This window comes from Conger conger, chromosome 7, assembly GCF_963514075.1.
Source record: "Conger conger chromosome 7, fConCon1.1, whole genome shotgun sequence".
Taxonomy (NCBI): domain Eukaryota; kingdom Metazoa; phylum Chordata; class Actinopteri; order Anguilliformes; family Congridae; genus Conger; species Conger conger.
In genome coordinates, this window is record NC_083766.1 from 10,451,932 (window position 1) to 10,473,091 (window position 21,160).

Genomic DNA, 21,160 nt, shown 5'->3' on the forward strand with positions numbered 1-21,160 from the left:
AATTGTGGCCAGCAACATTTGCCAACTTCACGGAGCTCACTTATTTGGGTCTCAAACGTAGAATTTTGGACACGATTCTGTGATTTTACAGAGAATAGGATTTGTAATGACAGGCAAAAGCCAAATATGTTCAATATGGGTCGGTTCGGAAACTGGAATATTAAAAGGTAAGAGAATAGTTTGTAGACTTTTGCTAGCACGCTTCTATTTACCTAATAGTCTGTTACTAGCTAGCTAGCTAGTTAGCTAACTCGCTAAGGACACGTGGTTTTGAAGTGCCATGTATCAATCTAACGTTAGTTTGGTAAAACTTGGGCCACACTAGAAAATATCAGCTGTCAACTGTTAACCTGCTAATATGGCTGTTTCTAATTCCTTTCAGAAGGCCATTCAGTAGTTACTAATTAGTTGGCTAGATAATATTTATAGTAATCCTTAATAAAAGCTATCTAGGCTATAATACAATATCGAACGTTACTTTGTTTATAATGTGCTGACAAATTGTGTGATTTTAGTAACCATATCTTCTGTCAGAAACTGAATGAAATAATTGCCCTTATTTCCTCTTGTGTAGGAGTGAGTCTTGCAAAGAAGCAAGCTTTCAATTTTTGTGAATTGAATAGCCTAAGTCGGGATCAGGAAGTCTGTATGCTGTGTTGGGGAGATGCACAAGAAACCGAGGTACGTTCAGAATAATGTGATGCTGCTTTCAGTACCTTTACTCTTGTGTATGTTGAGATTAAATTAGGGGGCAAAAAACTGTTGTTGTACTTGCTATGAGGAAATGTTAGTCTTTCATTGGAGGCTGAGTCCGCCTGTAATAATGAACTGTAGTTCCACAGTTTTTAGACGAGATGTGTGTTGTATGTGTGTGCTGCAGGTGTTAGTTGGCTGTGCGAATGGAGCCGTGAAGACTTTCAGCACAGAGAAGGGCATCTTCACTGAGAGCAGGCAGTGTGGGGACGGCACGCAGGGCAAGTTCACTGGACTTGCTGTCACAGACAGGTAAAGCTACAGGCTGCAATGGAAGTCAAAGGCTTCATTAAGCCCAAGTGGGAGCAGTTATGATCATTTCTTAATGACCTTAATCTTAATCATGACAATTTCCTTGGCAACGACATTCTCCACTGTGTTGGAGTACAACCTGTGTTGGAGTACAAGCGCCATAGCAACTGGTAGCAACCCATTCATTTTGGTGGTCAAACTAGAGCTGGATGGTATCTGTTAAAAAGTATTATGATGTCAATATCAGTTTTCATATACAGGCTGGTTGGTTGACCTGTAACAGAAGAAAACCAAGATCTAATGGGGGGAAGTTCAATAACGATAATAATTTGTTATTTAGCTGATACTTTTATCCAAAGCAATTTACAGTTGATGAGACTAAGCAAAAGACATTCCCCCCTGGAGCAGTGTGGGGTTACCCATAGCTGGTAGTTTGATGTGCAGAAGTAATATCGTAGTTTTTACTTGCATATACTTTCAGTAGCAAGTGCATTACGGTTACTGGTCAGAACCTCGTATGTTAGCTCACCGTGTTCCAGATAGCCTATAAAAAAACTTAGATAATAGCATTCCTCTGTACAAGTACTTTTGTAGACGTATGCAACCGCGCAACAATGATCATTTCTCGAGATAAATTTTAAGTAAACAATGCACATTCTATCAACGTTCTCCTAGTTAGCATGGTCTTAGAATTAGAAACTATTGTGCATTTGCTTCGCTGGACCCTTGCCGTGAAAAGGACATTGACATTACCTTATTTTGTGTAGTATGTGGATTTCCAAAATGCAGAGAAGGCAAGGTCCCTCCATGCTTGTTTTTCCACCCACTGTTGTCGCTAAAGCAATAGCATCTTAAAATAGGTTATACAGATAGAACTCTGAGTTTTAACGCTTTCAAACGGTATATCGTGCTACCATAGTGATTGAAAATTGCACCATGAAAAAAGGAATGAATGCAAAAAATAAATTAAAAAACACACCGGCCTAGCCCCCGGGTTAAAGACTAGAAACAAAACAGCTATTATGAAAGTTAGGTTTCAACATTTAAGGTGAAGAAATACAGTTTAAATGTTAATAGGCAGCAGTGTCCTAATTCCAAGTATTTTGAAGACAGATTTGAATCAAAGTTCACTAGAATTGTCCATCTTATATCAACCTTCCACATTAACACAAAAGAAGCACAGAGGGTGAATGATGAATTGACAATACTTCTCTGACAAGCAAGAGCCAAGGAATGCTATCCTCAAAACTTGCCGCTAAATAATGAATGGCATTGGCAACTGCACAGCAATTCTTTTTCCATAACCCTCCAATTTGTAACATCAGTCATGATGGATTCGCCCTTTCGGAGTACTGGTAGGCAGCAGCAGGCTTGAAATGGTACTGGGCACCAATCAATAGAACTGTTTGTATTCTCCCCGATCTATCATCCATTTATTTACCGTGTCAAAAACTGCCATGTTAAATAACAGTAGCCTACAAAACAAAAAGTGTGAAATTATTTTTTTATTGTTAATCTTGGCAAATACTGTGAATGTTGACAAGATTGTTGCTTTAGTTTACAATGTTTACAAAGGAGATGACAATGTATTATTGTCTGCGGTGACGAGAGAACTGTCCCTAAACTGCGAACACACATTCAATTTAAAGGTTTGAGGAGAAACCAGAAGGTCTAGAGCAGTGGTCCTCACCCCTGGTTGTGGAGAGCTGAAGGGTGTGCTGGCTTCCGTTGTTACTCAATACTTAATTGATCAATGAAAACAGTTAATTACACCATTAGCTAACCTCACCTGGTTTCTTGGGTCTGAATCGGTTGCTGATGTTAAGACAAAAACCAGCACACACTGCGGCTCTCCAGGACCAGGAGTGGAGACCACTGGTCTAGAGTGTGTAAGAGTTGAGAGAGTTTGCGTCTCCCCTCAGACTCCCTTCCAGTCTGGGTGAACTCTGTGCCCTTGTCTCTGCAGTTCCTTGGTTACTTGTGTGGAGTCTGGGCTCGTGAAGATCTGGAAGGAGGGGAGCACTGATACAGTGAGTTTTGTTTTTTACATGCATGTGCTTGTCTGTTGCGTGTATGTGAGTGGAAGAAGGCAAAGGTTTGTAATGAGGTCACATAGATTTTACTTGTTTTAATATCCTGTGCTAGAGAGCCTAGCCTTTTGGAAAAGTAGACTGACTTCTCTGGTATGTTGTGTGTATTGCTTGATGCTTAAAGCATCTCAGTAGCTCAGACATCTTATGCCCACTTCTGCTTCCTGACCTCCACCATCTTCTCTGTCTGACCAGGTGGAAATCAATGCAGGAAGCAGTGTGTGTCGGATGCGTCAGAACACAGCTCAGCGCCACCATATGGCTACCGGAGGAAAAGAGAATCCACTTAAAGTCTGGGATCTGGAAAGGCCTGACACCCCAATTTTCAGTGCCAAGAATGTAAGAAACTACATCTTTTTAATCTGGAATACCAGAACTTTCTATATGAATGAATATATATGTATTATGTATATGTATATGTATTCCCATGTATCCTGGTACATATTTTGCATGCATAAAGTTAGTTTATTAGCATAAACTACCACCAAGGTTGATATGCCTTTAAACTTTGTATATGGTGTGCTGCTATGTTGCTAGCTGTGCTCATGTACACATACTGTCATAGCAACAGAAAGCAGCGGGTGCTTGTGTGTTTAAACATTGTAGCATTTTATGTGGACATGTCGTGACAGCCTTGTTAAAGCTAGCGTTTGTTCCAGGTCCGGAATGACTGGCTCGACCTGCGCGTGCCGGAGTGGGTGAGAGACATGGCCTTCATTCCCGACTCAGAGAAGATTGTCACCTGCACTGGACACCACCAGGTCTTTACACCAGTTCCCTAAATATTAGCCCATTTTATACGTAAAAACCCCCCTCATGTGACCGCATATCAAACTGCAAGGCTTTTATGCTTTGAATTCTGGGAAATATGTTTTGTGGAACTTGTTTTGAAGGATAATAATGCAGTTTGTGATACATGGGTATTGCATATCACTTGCTTTTGACCATGTGGGCTCTACAGCATTTTGCTTCACTTATGAATATTCACATTTTACTGCGTCCATAGGTGCGAGTGTACGACCCTTCTTCCCCTCAGAGGAGACCTGTTCTGGAGGCACAGTTTGGGGAGTACCCCCTCACTGCCCTATCCCTGCCTTCCACCCCCGGCTCTGTTGTCGTGGCCAACACGCATGGTCAGGTGGCCATCTTAGACCTGCGTAAAGGCAAGTGCTTTGGTCTGGCTATCTAAGGCAGGAATTGGCAACTCTGGCAGCACTAGGGTAGCTAGTGCAACTGACTGGGCTGACAGGCCTGTTAGCTAACGTTATGTTAGCTAACGTTCGCCAACATATTCCCTTTTTTTTTTTTCTGTTCTGCATTAATGTTAGCATACAGTAAGGTAGTGTGTGGCGAACAAGAAATAACTGCTGACGTAGAAACATGGAGGACCCTTGCCATGTAGTGAAGTTCACAGCTTCCCTCTTCCCCGGTGCAGGTCTGGTGCGCGGCTGTCTGAAGGGGCTGGCGGGCGCGGTGCGGGGGCTGCAGTGCCACCCGTCTCTGCCCCTGGTGGCCTCGTGCGGCCTGGATCGATTCCTGAGGGTACACAGCCTGGAGGACCGCAGCTTACAGCACAAGGTGCACACACATGCGCGCACGTCCATGAATTTCATGGACAAGGATTAAGCTCTGTCCTGGACTCGGCTTAATCTGTGTCTGTGAAATTGGCACACATTGTGGGATTTTGTTTCAAGTTGGTTTATGTCCGTTTTTCTCCCCTGTGCAGGTTTATCTAAAGTCAAGGCTAAACTGCGTGCTTCTGTCCAACCGAGACCTTGAGGTAAGGGCGAAGAAAGGAGAGCTGTGCTATCATTTATACAAAAATGATTGTGGAATTGTTCATTAACATTGTGTAGGCCTTGTAACTTAACAAACGGTCAGCACGGTAACTTAATCATAGGTAAAATGGCTGCTTAATAGCAGGATGTGGATGTGGATTTGGATCCCATTCTTCCCTCTGCCCAACAGGCCTGCCCTCCTGCAGACGGAGAGCAGGAGGTGAAAGAAGAAGACGGAGCGGGTGACGAAGTGTGGGACACCATGGAAAAGGTGTCAGAAAAAACAAAAAAACGGAGAATAGAGGAAAAGGCTGACAGTGCTCCAAAAAAGACAAGCACAAAGAGGAAAAAACCTGTGAAGAAATAAAAACAAGGGGTGTCTGCTCGAAATAATGATATTGTGACTTATGAAGAAGAGGAAATCATTTTCTGGCAGCAAGTCCTGAGCTTTGTTGCCTGGCTAAGCTTGTACCCTGACCATTGGGTAGCAAATAGTGGATGATGGACTGATGATGATTTTATATATACATGTGCGTGTGTGCATACCCATGGTATTGGTGTGACTCCTCAAAGATATGTTAGCTTTTATATTTCATATCAAATGTATATGCACGTTCTAGGAGTGGACACGTGAGGGATGTGCACGATAATGTAAACTGCCACAAATGTCAGCAATGATCATTTACCAGTTCCAAAAATAGTAAAAAGCACCATTGTTTTAATGGAAGCAATTTTATTACTGTCTGGGAGGGTAGAGGATGGTTGTTATTAGGGTGGGGCCTACTGTCAATGAACCACCAAGGTCATTATATATGGTCAATTAATGGCTTTTCGAGTAATATCACGGTCAAAGTGGACATGATCAATCCTAGTGTATACTAATTGGCTGTTAGCATTGTTACATTCATCCAATAAAATATTCTAAAGTAACTGCGTAGTGAAAACAATTTAATTTATTCTTTAAGTCAGACATTTGAGCTGTAGTATTTACAGGTTCAGAACATCGAAGAAAACGTGTTTAGCTAGTTAGCGGCTTTGTAAATTGAATTTGCTAGTATGAACAATTTGTCAAGGTGGCTCTGCCTTAATTGGGCTTATCACTCATTTCATGTGAAGGCTTATTTTTCAAATGATTGAGCATAGTACAAGGCATTTGAAAATGCTACCTCTACAATTTGCATTTAAATTGCTTGTCACCTGTTGTTTTATAAAGCACTGAGTTAGGACTTCTTTCTACACAGGCAAGCAACTTCAGTGCAGTTCAGTGCATTTGAGTAATGTGTATTGCTTCACCACATTCATTTGTTTTGCCCCATGGCATTCATGAAGGCACAGTACAGTATTGCTTTTCATAATATACAGATGTAAGTGTTAGTAGGAATATTGTTTCACAGTATTGATAATATGTTGGTCACCATGATTTGGATAATGTCTGTGAATATGGATGGTCATCACTTGCTGGTTGATTAAGATAAAGGTTGGAAAATGTCCATAGACTTTGCAGGGTAGGTTAATTGGAGAGTCTAAATTGCCCCTTGGTGTACTCCTGCCATTGCCCTTGACCAGAGTAGTGGCCTCAGAACTGGAGTTGGTCCCCGGGCGCTATAGTATGACTGCCCACTGCTCCCAGGTAACTCGGATGGGTTAAATGCAGCGGACGCATTTCATTGCCTTATAAGGCAGTGACAATAAATTGAATCTAATCTAATCTATGACACATTCCTCAAAAACCCATTGTGTACACACCGGTGTAGTACTGTACTACAGGATGGATACAATCACCAGCTAGCTTGGTACCTTAGTACCCCCTAGTGGAAGCAATTGTTTGGAGATGGAACTTGGAGATAGTTTATGGTTTTTAAAATATTTTTTTAGTGTTAGAATATGTTTTTGATTGGTCCTGGCAGTTTTCTACATGTGATGATGGGTATTTTATGTAAGTTTCTGAGGATCTGCCAGCTTTACAGTTATTGGGGAATTTTGGGGTTATTTTCTAAACCAAGAAAATACATGTCAACTCCAAAATGGCTTGTGTAGCAGTGATATGTTTTCATGTACTGTACATATACTGTACATATGTAGGGTTTATTTAGAATTACAACTTCCATAATATATTACAATATAATGTTTATATTATGGAAGTACTTCCTTGAATTCCGCAGTTTCAGGTTCCATGTGCCATAGGAAATGGTTCAAGCCTAAAACAAGGTGTAATGTACAGATGCAGTTTCTGAAGGCATAACATTACTGTACAATCAGTTTTTGAAATGACATCTCCTTTCTCAGGAATATAGACTACAGAATTACCGCCTTTTAGTCAGCCTATGTGGTATGTCAATTTAGACCCTTGGAGATATCAACTGAAGAAACATACGTTGGATGTTTTTTCACATTTAGTGTGTGTTGATAGAATAGCTTGTACAGTGTGCATGTGTCTTCCTTTGACACTGTTAAAGTGTGCTTTGTGCTGTGTGCCTGTGTTCCTCTGCATGTGTTCTTCTGCGTTTGCTTTCACTTTAAGTGACTGGACTCTGCACATTGACACACCCAACTGTCCCTTGCTTCAATAGATAAGATAACAACGTCTCTGCTTACAAGGATCGAATGAGATATGACAAATAGTGAGAACAATGCCATAAATAAAAAAAATTTAAAACCATCAGTGCTAGTGTTTTGCTAAAATTATAAAGTCTGTCACAGAATTATCTCTTGGATACTCAGGCTTTATAGTGATTTAAGCAATGAGGTCTGGAGGCTTGTACTAATTTGGCTGAGAAATTAGTATAATTCGCATAATGATCATGTTCATGCAGGTTCACTTTAAGTATAATGTAAGTAGCAGTTGTCTAAAGAGGGTATAAGCTGTGTAGGTGGTATGTGATCCCTTGTGTCTTCAACATGACATTTTACAAGCAGTTAAAGAGGAATTTTACAAGCAAACTAACTTGTAGTGACGTTGTCACACTGAGACAAATCACACCTGGAACAGGCTACAATCACTCATTCAGAAATCCTGAAGGAACATTATGATGTAAAATGTCTGATTTAACATTGTTTGATAGAATGTAAGACTTCTTAAAGTGAAACATTCAAAATGATGGCATGTGTTTCTAAGCCTGCCAGCTCTAATTTCTTTGAACTTTCACTGTCCATTTGTGTCAAAGGGAAGCTTCTTTTGTTGTTTTTTTACATCAGCAATGAATTCTTTTTTGATTTTATCAGAATGAGGTAAACAAATCCAAGTGCTGGTCAACAATTAACACAATATTACTGTGGCAGATTTGCATTCCTTCCATTTCCACAGCTGTCATGTGTCTTAAAAGTATTATTTGTCATAAGTAAATATTGCCACAAAAGTGTAGTTTTAGTGAATAAATATGACCATGCTCTCATTGTCACACTTGCATTATGCTTTGCAGTACAAAGCAAGACGGAAACGCATTGAAAGCTCCCCCTTGGATTTGATTGCGTACGTGTACTCTTTAACCCTGTTACACTATGACTAAACTTATTTTCCTTATGGCATTTCTACCGCCATAAAGTCTTATTTCCCTGTGCAGCCTTTGAGATTAGAGTCCAGAGTCCTACACTCCCCCTCCAATTCATGTTTAATTGCCCATATTATGCTGCATCTTTGCTTTTGCCTGTAATTAAGCAATAGTGAGACAATAATGTGTACGTATGCGGTGACTTCTGTGTGCATGTGAGCACGGTGGATGAAAGTAATTTAATCTTAAATGAGGTTAAAGATCAATGTCCAGGACAGGTAGTGTATTCTAACAAACAAACAAATGGGTAATGACGATCATACAAAACTACGAAACTAGCGGAAACAGCGGCCCCTTGACACTACCATAGTTACCATCTTTATGTTTGAAACTGTTTCAAGTTTAAATATCACATGCATTGTTTTTCCCTGTAATTACTGATGCTCAGAAGCTTTGACATGGCAAATTACATTTTATATTTGCCCTAGAATACAGTCCCCTCCAAAAGTATTGGAAGAGCAAGGTGAATTCATTTGTTTTTGCTTCAAACTGAAGACACTTGGGTTTGAGCTCAAAAGATGTACAGTCATGTTAAAATAAAATTAACATCAGTAACCTGATAGTAGTAGTGATATTTCTGCATGGCAAATAATTTACTTGTAGATGTAGTAGTGTAATAGAAAAACAACAGACCCAACTGTCATGACATGCATGGTCCTTGTTCTGAGTAATTTACTCATTCATTGAAAGGGGTGTGTTCAAAATAATAGCAGTGTTGAGTTTAATTAGAGCATTGATTCTGTGAAAAAACAGTGAAAACGTATAAATAAGTGCAGCAAATTATGGGATGCTCAGCTGAAATGATCTCAAATGCTTTACAAAGGCAAAACAAGCAACTACTGTTAAAACGGTTCGAAGAACAGTACGAATCTTGGTTGCAGACAAAAAGGATGGAGGTAATGGAGTGACCAGCTTAATCCCCCGACAAAATGCAGTTTCTGAAGCAAAACCCAAAAATTCACAGGAACTGTGGAATTTAGTTTGTTCATCCTGGGCTGAAATACTTGTTTCTAGGTGCCAGAAGTTGGTTGACTCAATGCAATGCAGATGCGCAGCAGTTATGGTTATGCAACTAAATATTAGTTCAGTAATTTAAAGTGAAGTCTTGTAAAATGTATTTCATTTATACAGTAATTTTGAAGAGAAAAATGTCAATACTGCCATTTTTTTTAACAGATTAATATTCCTTTTCTTTGCTTCCTGTGAAAGAATAACACAGACTTGATAAAAATTTGTTAATGCTTTGATTTGGAATTGAATGTTTAATGTTTCCACTACATTTTACATATGATACTAAACGCACTGCTATTTATTTGAACACAACTCTACATGAAATTTCAGCTTTTATTTATTGGTTTTTATCTAGATTTGTTAAACAACTTGGAACATATCAACTTTCATATCAGACCACCCAATTTTTAGGGAAGCAAAAGTATTGGCATTGGCATTTATGTTAGAAAAGATAAACCAACAAGCCATTGCATTAGCATTGGGGATAGCTTGTACAACAACTTGGAATATTTACATTTACATTTACATTTTTGTCACTTGGCAGACGCTTTTAATCCAAAGCGACTTACAAGTGCCTGAATATCCTGAAAATGAAAGAGACATCAAACAGGTCGACCAAGGAAAATAATAGAAGTTGAGAGAAACATTGTGAGAGCTGTTAAGAAAAACCCAAAACATCAGTCAGTGACATCACAAACAATCTCCACAGGATAGGGGTGGAAATATAGAAGCTATACCACAAGATGCAAACCATACAAAGCCGAGATTACAATGTGCAAAGAAGTACAGTGCCACAAAATGAGCCACAAAAGTTCTGGAACAAAGTTTTATGGACTGATGAGACCAAGATTAACCTTTATCAAAGTGATGGAAAGGCCAAAGTGTGGTCTGCCAAGTTATGGAGAAATGCGTCCAAACTGATTGGGAATAACTTCATCATACAGCAAAACAATGACCAAAATGATATATATGAGATGCTTTTTGGTACAGTAAAAGTCTTACTCTTCCACAGTACATTATAATTCTTAAATAATCACTAAAAACTCTCCCATCTACTCCCTCTTCTCTTATTCGTGGATGCAAATATCAATGTTTTACAAAAGCCATAAAGAGAATATCTGTCAACTCTGAGCAGAGTTCAAAGGCAAGGCTACACACTGTAGTGTTTTTCTGTGTGTACGTGTACGTGTGTGTGTGTGTGTGTGTGTGTGTGTGTGTGTGTGTGCCTTCTGTCAAAAAAGAAAAGGGGGGGGGGGGGGGGTTGGTGTCCAGACATTTTTTCCTGGAGCATTTCAGTGGAGGAGCATGACTTGGGCCATATCACTGACATTAACATGACAGACTCCTCCGTCCAGGGCCACATGCCTTATACAGTCTGTAATCCATTTACATAGCTCAGATTTCCATGGAGTAATCACAGCTTGAAGCCTATTCAAGGTCTCAAGACCATTACTCAACAAAATCTACAGAAATTAATGGATGGGATGATGGATAAATAAAATATGTACATGTGGTTTCATCACATCAGGAATGACCATACATAGAATAAGATATACAGTCATGATAATTGTATATAATGAGCATAATCTTTGTTTTTATTAGCATACTTATATGGATGTGCTCCACATGGAGGCTAACCAGCAACCTGACAGAAAACAACAAGGTACACACTTTAGAAGTTAGCATAAATTACAAGTGATAAGTTACAATGTATGTTCTTTTGGCTCTGTACTCCAGCACATTGGATTTGAAATTAAACAATGAGGTCAAAGTTTAGACTGTCACCTGTCATTTCAGGGTATTTGGTGAACCGTGTTGGAATTACATACAATATATAACCCCTTAATTTTAGGGGACCAAAAGTAATTGGACAGTTGGATTTTCAGCTGTTTCTGATTAGTCAGGTGTTTTCAATGGCTTACATAGTGCAAGTATAAGAAAGCACTCAGTATCTAGTCTTGACTCTAGGCTTTTAATTTCCAAAAGGCATTTTTCAACATGAGGACCAGAGTTGTGCCAATGACAGTCAAGGAAGGTCCTTTATGAGGCTGAAAAATGAGAAACAAGCTGACATATGCCAAGCAATATGATTACCAAAATAAATAGTTTCAACATCATTAAGAAGAGAGTTCTGGTAATTTCAGTAATTGCAAAGGACCTAGTAGGTGAAGGAAGACCTCTACAGTTGAAGGATGAAGAATTCTCTCCATAATGAAGCAAAACTCCCAAACACATTTCCAACTGATCAGAAACTCTCTTCAGGGGGCAGTTGTGGATGTGTCAGTGACTACTGTCTGCACTTTTTAAACAGAACTATAGAGGCTTGACACTGCAAGATGCAAACCACTAGTTAGCCACAAAAAAAGGATGGCTGGGTTACAGTTTGTTAAGAACTACCTAAAAGAGCCTGAGTTCTGGAAAAAGGTTTTGTAGACAGATGAGACCAAGATTGACTTTTATCAGAGTGATGGCACAGGCAAGGGACGAAGCCTAAAAGGAACTGCCCAAAAACCAAGCACCACACTCACCTGTGAAACATGGGGTTGAAGGTGTTATAGTTTGGGCATGTATGGCTGCCACAGGTGCTGAGTCAGGTGCCTTCATTGATAATTTAACTGCTGATAGCATTTTGACAAATGGCAATAACTGACAATCAAAAGGCAATCAAAAGCCTAGAATCAAGACTAGATACTGAAAGCTTGCCTATATCTAAGGATGCAATTGAATACACCTGACTTATCAGAAACAGCTGAGAAGCCAACTGTCCAATTCATTTTTATAAAAAGGGGTGTAATTCCTACATGGCTCACCCAACATGGATGGATAATACCCTGAGATTAAAGGTGACATATTGCACTTTAGCCTCATATTCATTTTTTTATTTCAAATCCAAGTAGATCCGAGTACAGAGCCAAAAGAACAGAAATTGTACCACTGTTAAAATACTTACGGACTGCACTGTATGCATGTTAATGTATGTGCTGCATCTGAGTGTGTATGTGTGTACAGGGATTGAGTCTATTTGACCAAAATGAATACATAAAGTAACAATAATAATATTCAAAAATCTAATCAAAGGGGTGCATGGGGCACCTGGAACATCACCCCATGCACACGAGGGGATTGGGGGTGGGGGGGGGGGGGGGGGCGTGGGGAGAGGGAGAGGGAGTGTATTTCACTGTGTATGAGTACAGGATGTTGGATTGAGGGGCAGGGCTCCAGGCCTGTTAAATATTGACAAGAACCTTAATCATTAACCTGTCTCTAACTCCCAATCTCCTTTAAACTGGCCTCTCTTTCTCTATCTCATTACACTGCTGACAGAAGCACCCTCTCACTTCACCTGTCACTTGTATCTTTTTCTCGTTTCTTGTATCCCCTCTGTCTCTTTCATCTTTCCAACCTCTTTAAATGAACATTCTCCCTGTTCATATCTCTGTCTCCTTCTTCTCCCCACTTCTAAAGTCTCCCAGGACCGTCTGAAAACCAGTGACTCCATTACCGCACATGGTGAGTACAGGTTCACATTAGCATTGCAGGTATCTGTTTTCTGCCTTATAGAAACATATGTTTATGTTAAAATATTTTGAGACAAAAAGGGAGAACCAATACATGTGCATCATGCACATGGTAACACATATTTGGTGGGAGTGCTGTTGGGCTATCGCCTTAGAGATCTACTGGATTTCCTTGAGATTAAGGAAAGAATGAGTACAGATCAGTGTATAATACTGAATCTAATCAGGCCAAAACACTATCAAATAACAAGATCCCTCTATAAAGCGATTTGACCATCCAAATAGCATTTATTCTATGAATTAATTTCATCTAGAGGCTTACAATGATTGGATGTAGTGCTAAATAAGATAAGATCTGTATGTAGTGCTATTACATAAGATCATTGGATCATTTTAAAGCTGCCAACAAAGATGTACCGAATTGACATTAAAGAATAAAAGATTGCAAAGGTGCTGAACTTTAACTCAAATGAAAACCTTAGTACAGTGCAGTATGAACAGTGTAAGTGTATGAATATTTTAGAAATGTGATAATCCTGAGTGCTGTCCAAATTCTTATCTTTAGCTAAGAGACATATGATAATTATATGTGCATTTTACTGAAAAGTAAGTATATCTAGTGTGATAAAAGCATGTGGGTTTTCAATCTCTAGATGTCATAGGCTACTTGCCACCATCTAATCTTTGCATGCACACTTTAAGTATGATGTCATTTTTACTGAACCAATGACAAATATTTGGCAATCTGCATTCAGTTCAAAGAAACACATTAGCTATGACAACCTAATCAGAAAACACACCTTTTTTTCAGAACTAGAGAAAATGTCTAAATTTGGACATAATTTCAGGGTTGGTACAATAAGTTAATCATAAATATATAAGAAAAAATATTGCATCAAAATATTTTTATCTGGCAAGCCAAATAGGCTGTGAACTATTGTAGTATCAAAGACTGTTGCTATGGCATGGGAGGTTGTGTTGTGGTACTCGTTAAGCACCATAAATTAACAGAAGTATTTGGTTTTGTAATCGGTGCAAACAGAGCAAATAGACAGACAACAGAAAGCTTTTTTTCTGATGTACAAAAAAGAGACTGAAAAAAGTGATGACAAGGATAGAAGGGGGGCGAAGCACCTGTGTCTCACCTTTAATTGTTTTATAGTGTTGTTTTTCCAAGGATGGAAGGAGAATGGTTCACTGCAAGTCAAAGTCTAAAGAGATACCAGAAGGAGAGACGGATAAGTTGCTAGGCAGATGGGATCGTCAAGAGATCATTGTAATTAAAAATATAAGAGAAGTGGGGAAAAGAGAAGGCACTGGGAGTTAGCTTGGTGGAATGTACAAACTAGTTGTATGAGACATAATGAAGTAAAGAAATAAGCATAGAACAAATGTGAAAGATATCGAGCGTATGGCCAAAGCAGGATAAATACAGACACACCCATTGTACTCAACTTGTAAATTCACATAGCTGCTTACACTGACGGCGGCCATAAAAGAGATGTTATCTAGATAGGCTGCAGTACTTTGGTCATCTATGAGAGTCTATGGCCGGTCATAAAATTAAGAGAGGAGGGGGAAAAAAAAAGAGGTCAAAGTCAATTACAATCAGTTGCATGCTCACGTGTACTGAGTGGAGCAGGTTACCAAGTCCAAGTCCCAAATTAACCCTAGTTTCTCTGCATTCTCAATTCTGCTTGTGTTTCAGGAGGCACCTTAAGAACTATTCTTCAGAAGAATGCACATCCTGCTGTATGTAGGTAGGTATGCATCTACCTTGCATGCATACTGCCTGTGTGCCTTGTTTGCCACTGTGAATATGTGTTGTGTGTGCCCTCCCTGCCTTGTGGTGGTGCTGTTTGCCCTATAGTAGTAGCGCACTCTGGGATCTGGTGCTTGCTGGTTGTAACAGCAACTCCATGTGGAAGTTATTTGTGTTCCAGTGGAGCTGCTGTTATCTGCAGAGAGACACCTCAAGACTGAAGCAGCACTACAACAGTACATCGCCATTGAACTAACTTGAGATAATAACCAACGCTTTGCCATTGTAAATAATTACACTATAGCAAACTGTGTAATATGTGATTTACTATACTGTGTTATCTGTCTCATCGCATTTCCCTGCATAGTTCTAGTTTCACAGATAAGAATAGTGTAAACATGGTTTGTTTTAGGTGTCAAACCCACTGTTTAGAAAATAAACACAAGAATGATTATATGAAGAACATGATTCCTCTTGGAAAAAGGGACAGTATTATTATTAAAGAAAATGAAATGTCAATTTAAAAAAAACAATTTATGCCTGAAGACCAATGAGGAAGCTAGGCCACAGAGTAATGACCTATGAATTGACAGCCGGTGTTTGCTATTGGACTGCCTGTCAGTTCTGTAGGCCACTGCCCTGTTTGTCCTACCAACACACCCATATTTCGACAGAGGGCATGAAGGAGAGGTTCACTAAAAGGTGAATAGAGAAGCAAGGTGATAAAAACTGAAACTTGTATGTGCCATCTGTCAGAAACAAAATCTCTCTGTATATCAGCCACAGCATATCAACGCCTGTGTTCAATTTTATATTTGTCTGGCTTTGAATTCAACGATTAAACAATAAATGAAAAAACTGACTGGTCGTACTGAATTGCATGAATATGACATTTCTGTGGCTTTCAAATATAACAAAGATTCCTTTTCAAATATCAAAAAATAGGACTTGAAGAAAATGGGACAGCACGCCGAACAAAGTAATGACAAAGTTTCACCGCAAGATAGAGATGTTGTAAGATAAGTCTGACTGAGTCAGGCCTGAGTCAGTACTGTGTGACTCAACTTTACGGCTCAACTGTCATTTCTTTGTACCCTATACAAGAATCAAATTGGTTTCCAGGAAGAGAGGAATGTGGATTGCCCTTCAGGTCTCCTCTAAACTATATCACCTTCTATCTTTCATTTTCACTCTCGTCGTCTTGTGGGTCACTTCCACAACCCCCATCTTCCCCAACCTCCTACCATTCAAATTAATCTCAAGTCCATATATTTAACATTTAATTTCACTCACATTAATTACCATATATCACATAGCAAATCTGATTCACATTCTGAATATATGTATACACTGTGTACACATGCATGTGTGGGTGAATCTGCATCTGAATCTGTGGTGCCTGTCTTGCTCAACTGCAAGGTGACATCACACAAAGAATCTATTGTCATTGGTCCTTGAATGCTGAGGGTTGGGCTCTTGAGATGGCCAAGGAATGCGCTCATTGAATAAACACGCTAGGATTTACACCGAAATAGAAAGTAATTTGGTTTTACTATTCCGTCTTGACAAATAAATGATGCCTGAATGATTTTATTGTACAATTTTATTGTTCGGTTTTTTTATTGTACAGTTTTAATGCTGATGGACTTTCACCAGAATGCTTGAAATATGACAATAACCTGTATTAACCTCTACTTGACAAGTGAATGGTAAAATGGTTGGCATTTATATAGCACCTTTATCCAAAGCGCTGTACAATTGATGCTTCTCATTCACCCATTCATACACACACTCACACACCAACGGTGATTGGCGGCCATGCACGGCACCAACCAGCTCGTCAGGAGCATTTGGGGGTTAGGTGTCTTGCTCAGGGACACTTTGTGTGTGTGATGAGTGAGTTCACATATTTGTTGGTTTTGTACAAAGTTCCATTGGGTTTTGTAAGTAATAGAAGAACAGATGTGGGCTGATTCTAGTCCTTCACATCACACATTCTGGGCACCTACTGTATGAGTACATATGAGCAGGAAACAATATTGATAAAACCATGGAGAGTTCCTGACACAGCACCTGGGTGAAGTATATTTCCCTGGCTGACCAGAAGACAGACGAGTCCATGCAGCCTATGGAAATGTTCCTAAAACACTGCACTCCTATTTGCATTTGACTTTTATTAAAATCCTCAATCATTATAAATGTAACATGCTCAACCATCAATACAAAAATACAAAAACATTTTTAATGCAGGCCTACCCAACAGCAATACAAAACCATTTGCAGGCAGTCACAAAGGGGCAGCCAGTGAAGGCTGAGAAATAAGAAAAAACATGACACATTTATGCCTTGCCTCCTGAAGAGCCTCTGATCTGTTGAACAGGTTTCTCGGGGGGTTTTTTCATGATGGTGAGAATTCTTCGGTCATCAAGAACAGAATTGTACCAACTGTCCAAGTACTGTATGTAAGCCTACATACTGACATGGAGGATTAGTAAATATATATAAATATATAATAAATTATATAAGGATAAAATTATATTTTCATTAAGACCTTTAGCCAAGGCCCATATGAAGGCAATGGCTGACAAAAAAATTATACAATATGACATTCACAAGTGAAACAACATGAAAACATCTAGAGTGAAATTGTATGTAGAAATGTAGATTTGCTAAATTAAGGTGAATATGAACTTTCTTGACTTAAATTTCATGCTTACATAAACATACACTCTTATCAGTATGCTTTAACTCACTGCCTTCAGCCCAGCAGGGGAAAATGAATGATAAATACACATTCCTGGCGTGTTTCAGCTCCTAAGACTAAGAGGAACCTATATGATTACAGAGTGTATTAAGTTACCTAATAGAGGTTTGCGACCATGTATGATATTTCAGTCCTAACTGTTGTTCAATTTAAGGTGCTTAATCTAAACTGCCTAAATATGCAGTTTAAACAATACAATTTATTTTCTTTTTTTTGTGAGTGAAATGCTTTTTCTTTGTTTGGAAATCAATCAAGATGACAAATATATGTTTCAAAGTAATACTGACTATTATGGCAACCATCTTATTATGGCAAACTTACAGTCTTTGCAATTCATTAATGAATAGAAAATAAATGATTTAGCTTTGGAATTTTGATATGTCTCTTTCAATATAACTACGCTTTGGAGGAGAGAGAGGATGTGCCTACCACCAAACGATTGACAGCAGGTTCTTGCACTCAGTGAGCACTTTTAGGTATTTATTAGACATATTTTTTTACTGATTGGTCTTTTGCTGCTATAGCCTGTACACTGAAGAGGTTTGACACGTTGTGCGTTCAGAGATGCTCTTCTGCATACCACTGTTGTAATGTGTGGTTATTTGCATTACTGTCACCTTCCTTACATGTCATTTGGCTGTCGCTTTTATCCAAAGCGACTTACAGTTCATTAGACTAAGCAGGAGACAATCCTCACCTGGAGCAATGCAGGGTTAAGGGCCTTGCTCAAGGGCCCATCGGCTGTGCGGATCTTATTGTGGCTATACCGGGGATTGAACCTCCGACCTTGCAGGACCAAGTCATGTACCTTAACCTACCTACAACCCATTCCTGTCAGGTTTGACCAGTCTGGCCCTTCTTCTCTGACCTCTCTCATTAACAAGACGTTATTGCCCGCAGAACTGCTGCCCATTGGATGTTTCGTGTTTTCTTTTCACTGTTCTCTGCACCAACAATCATTCCACAGTGAAAGTCACTTGGATCACATTTCTTCCCCGTTCTGATATTTGGTCTGAAAAACAGCTGAAGCTCTTGACCATGTCTGCATACTTTTATGCCTTTTGTGGCTACAACATGATTGGCTGATTAACTATTTGCCTAAACAACCTGGTGTACAGGTCTACCTAATAAAGTGATCACTGAGTGTATAACCAGAATTAAACCTCTCCGACCATGCATCCATACTCCGCTAAAATGTCATGTAATTGGTTAATTGAAACATCTGTTGAAAGAGCAGACAATACATTCAATGAGAAATTAGCTTTGTATCACAGGTGAACTTGCCTGTGAATAATGAATTTGTGTGTAACGGCATTGGAGGCGCATGTCTTAGTGACCAGAATAAACGGTAAATGGTAAATGGTCTGCATTTATATAGCACCTTTATCCAAAGCTCTATACAATTGATGCTTCCCATTCACACACACACTCACATACCAACAGCAATTGGCTGCCATGCAAGGCACCAATTCGCCAGGAGCAACTGCTAGGATCGAACCGGCAACCCCCCGACTGCGTACCTAAGACATCCATCCATCCATCCATCCATCCATTATCTGAACCCGCTTATCCTGAACAGGGTCGCAGGGGGGCTGGAGCCTATCCCAGCATACATTGGGCGAAAGGCAGGAATACACCCTGGACGGGTCACCAGTCCATCACAGGGCACACACACCATTCACTCACACACTCATACCTACGGGCAATTTAGACTCTCCAAACAGCCTAACATGCATGTCTTTCGACTGTGGGAGGAAACCGGAGTACCCGGAGGAAACCCACGCAGACACGGGGAGAACATGCAAACTCCACACAGAGAGGCCCTGGCCGACGGGGATTCGAACCCAGGACCTCCTTGCTGTGAGGCGGCAGTGCTACCCACTGCACCCGTACCTAAGACATAATTTATTTATTTCCACAAGTTTTACCGATAATATAATCAGCATTTTCTAAAGATGACAACTTTATATTTACATCAGGCATTACAGTATAACAGGGATGCACAACTCCGGTCCTGGAGGGCCGGTCTGCGAGTCGGTTTTTGTTCCAACCAATTACCTTAATTTATTTTTCTGGCAGCTCTAGAAATGATGTTGGTTCACTCCTGTACTTGAGCACAGTACAATCTTTAGGATACACTAGCAGTCTGCAGCTGTAGCTAGTCCATATACAAATGTCTGATCAAGACATTATTCAGCTAATTAAATAATTAAGAGCAGAAGTTGGCACAAACTCCTGAAGCAGATCAGCCCTTGCTATACACCCCTGCCATATAAATTCAATTAGAAATGCGCAACTGGATTTTGAGTGCGGTTTGAATGCGTTATAGTTTTTATTTTATTCTTTATTTTCAACATTAGAAAGCCGTTACTAACATTCCTAATCTTATATAATATAGCAGAAAGTGTTACTATTCGGCCATATTCTGCTATATTATATAATACTGAATATTCATTCATTCATTATCCTAACCCGCTTATCTTGAACAGGGTCGCAGGAGGGCTGGAGCCTATCCCAGCATACATTGGGCGAAAGGCAGGAATACACCCTGGACAGGTCGCCAGTCCATCGCAGGGCACACACACCATTCACTCACACACTCATACCTACGGGTAATTTAGACTCTCCAATCAGCTTAACCTGCATGTCTTTGGACTGTGGGAGGAAATCGGAGTACCAGGAGGAAACCCACGTAGACACGGGGAGAACAAGCAAACTCTACACAGAGAGGCCCCGGCCGACGGGGATTCAAACCCACGACCTCCTTGCTGTGAGGCAGCAGTGCTACCCACTGCACCATCCGTGCCGCCATAATACTGAATATGAAAAAGGCAATTAAACAATCGCTTCCTATGGAATACACCTATAAGAGGGCTTTCAGTGTCATGATTCTAGGCTTTTGATTGCCTTTGAAGTCTCTTATTGGTCTTTGTCATCGGAGGAACAGAGCTGTGCCAATGACAGCCAAGGAAGCCATTATGAGGTCTGAGAGGGTTAAATAAAGCCAAGCCAAAATAAGAGTCTTAACCAGATGAATGATTGCATGTTCCTCAGCTAGACGAAGCAGGAACAAAGCTATAAATATTCCCAGATTTAAGTTTAAGGTACAATATTGAACAACCTTCAGCATTATTGACAGTGGCAAAAAGAAAATACCATTGTTTTGTAACACCTAGACTATTCATGTTAACCAGCATATTGCAGTGAATCATTAAGTCTTTTCACAATTTATTTAAATGACAAGAAAAAAATAGATCATAATAACTAATATGCTATAAATACTGCATCTGATAATCTAGGAACCCATTAGAAATTAAATAAAAATACTACATCATATACAGTATGTATGTATTTATTTTAAATATGTGAACACTGCTCCTTCATACAGACTCAACTATTACCTTTATGCCATTACCATTCATGTAAAAAGTAAGGAAAAAAATATATTTGTTGAGGAACACTGGAATTTGAAATGTATATGGTCAACAGACAAACCATTCACGGACAATTTCACTGACAAAGTCCATACATATTCAGCTGTTCCTGGACTATTGCGACTATTGTATCATTGTATTTATAACCAATTTATTTCACCACCACTAATTTTTACATCATGCATGCATTGCAATCTCCCATGGATCAGGCGAATATGGTGGTCCATAAAATCACAATATCAATATTTTT

General features: G+C 39.5%; 1 protein-coding gene across 2 annotated transcripts; it reads left to right on the forward strand.

The window, feature by feature from the left end:
* On the forward strand, window positions 1-5,803 carry wdr74 (WD repeat domain 74). Of its 2 annotated transcripts, none has more exons than XM_061249017.1 (10): window positions 1-167; window positions 575-681; window positions 881-1,005; window positions 2,972-3,035; window positions 3,291-3,434; window positions 3,755-3,856; window positions 4,102-4,258; window positions 4,531-4,673; window positions 4,822-4,875; window positions 5,064-5,803. In XM_061249017.1, the coding sequence occupies exons 1-10, from the start codon at window positions 107-109 to the stop codon at window positions 5,238-5,240; spliced, it is 1,134 nt and encodes a 377-aa protein (XP_061105001.1). In that variant the 5' UTR covers window positions 1-106; the 3' UTR covers window positions 5,241-5,803. The 2 variants fall into 2 exon arrangements, with proteins under 2 accessions (XP_061105001.1, XP_061105002.1); XM_061249018.1 differs by lacking the exon at window positions 1-167 and adding an exon at window positions 254-295.
* The last annotated feature ends 15,357 nt before the right edge of the window (window positions 5,804-21,160 follow it).

Excerpts from the sequence above, each read along its gene's own strand:
- wdr74 (XM_061249017.1), top strand. The coding sequence starts at position 107 with ATGACAGGCAAAAGCCAAATATGTTCAATATGGGTCGGTTCGGAAACT. Across the intron at positions 682-880 it reads GAGATGCACAAGAAACCGAG|GTGTTAGTTGGCTGTGCGAA; the intron begins GTACGTTCAGAA and ends TGTGTGCTGCAG. Across the intron at positions 4,674-4,821 it reads ACCGCAGCTTACAGCACAAG|GTTTATCTAAAGTCAAGGCT; the intron begins GTGCACACACAT and ends TCCCCTGTGCAG.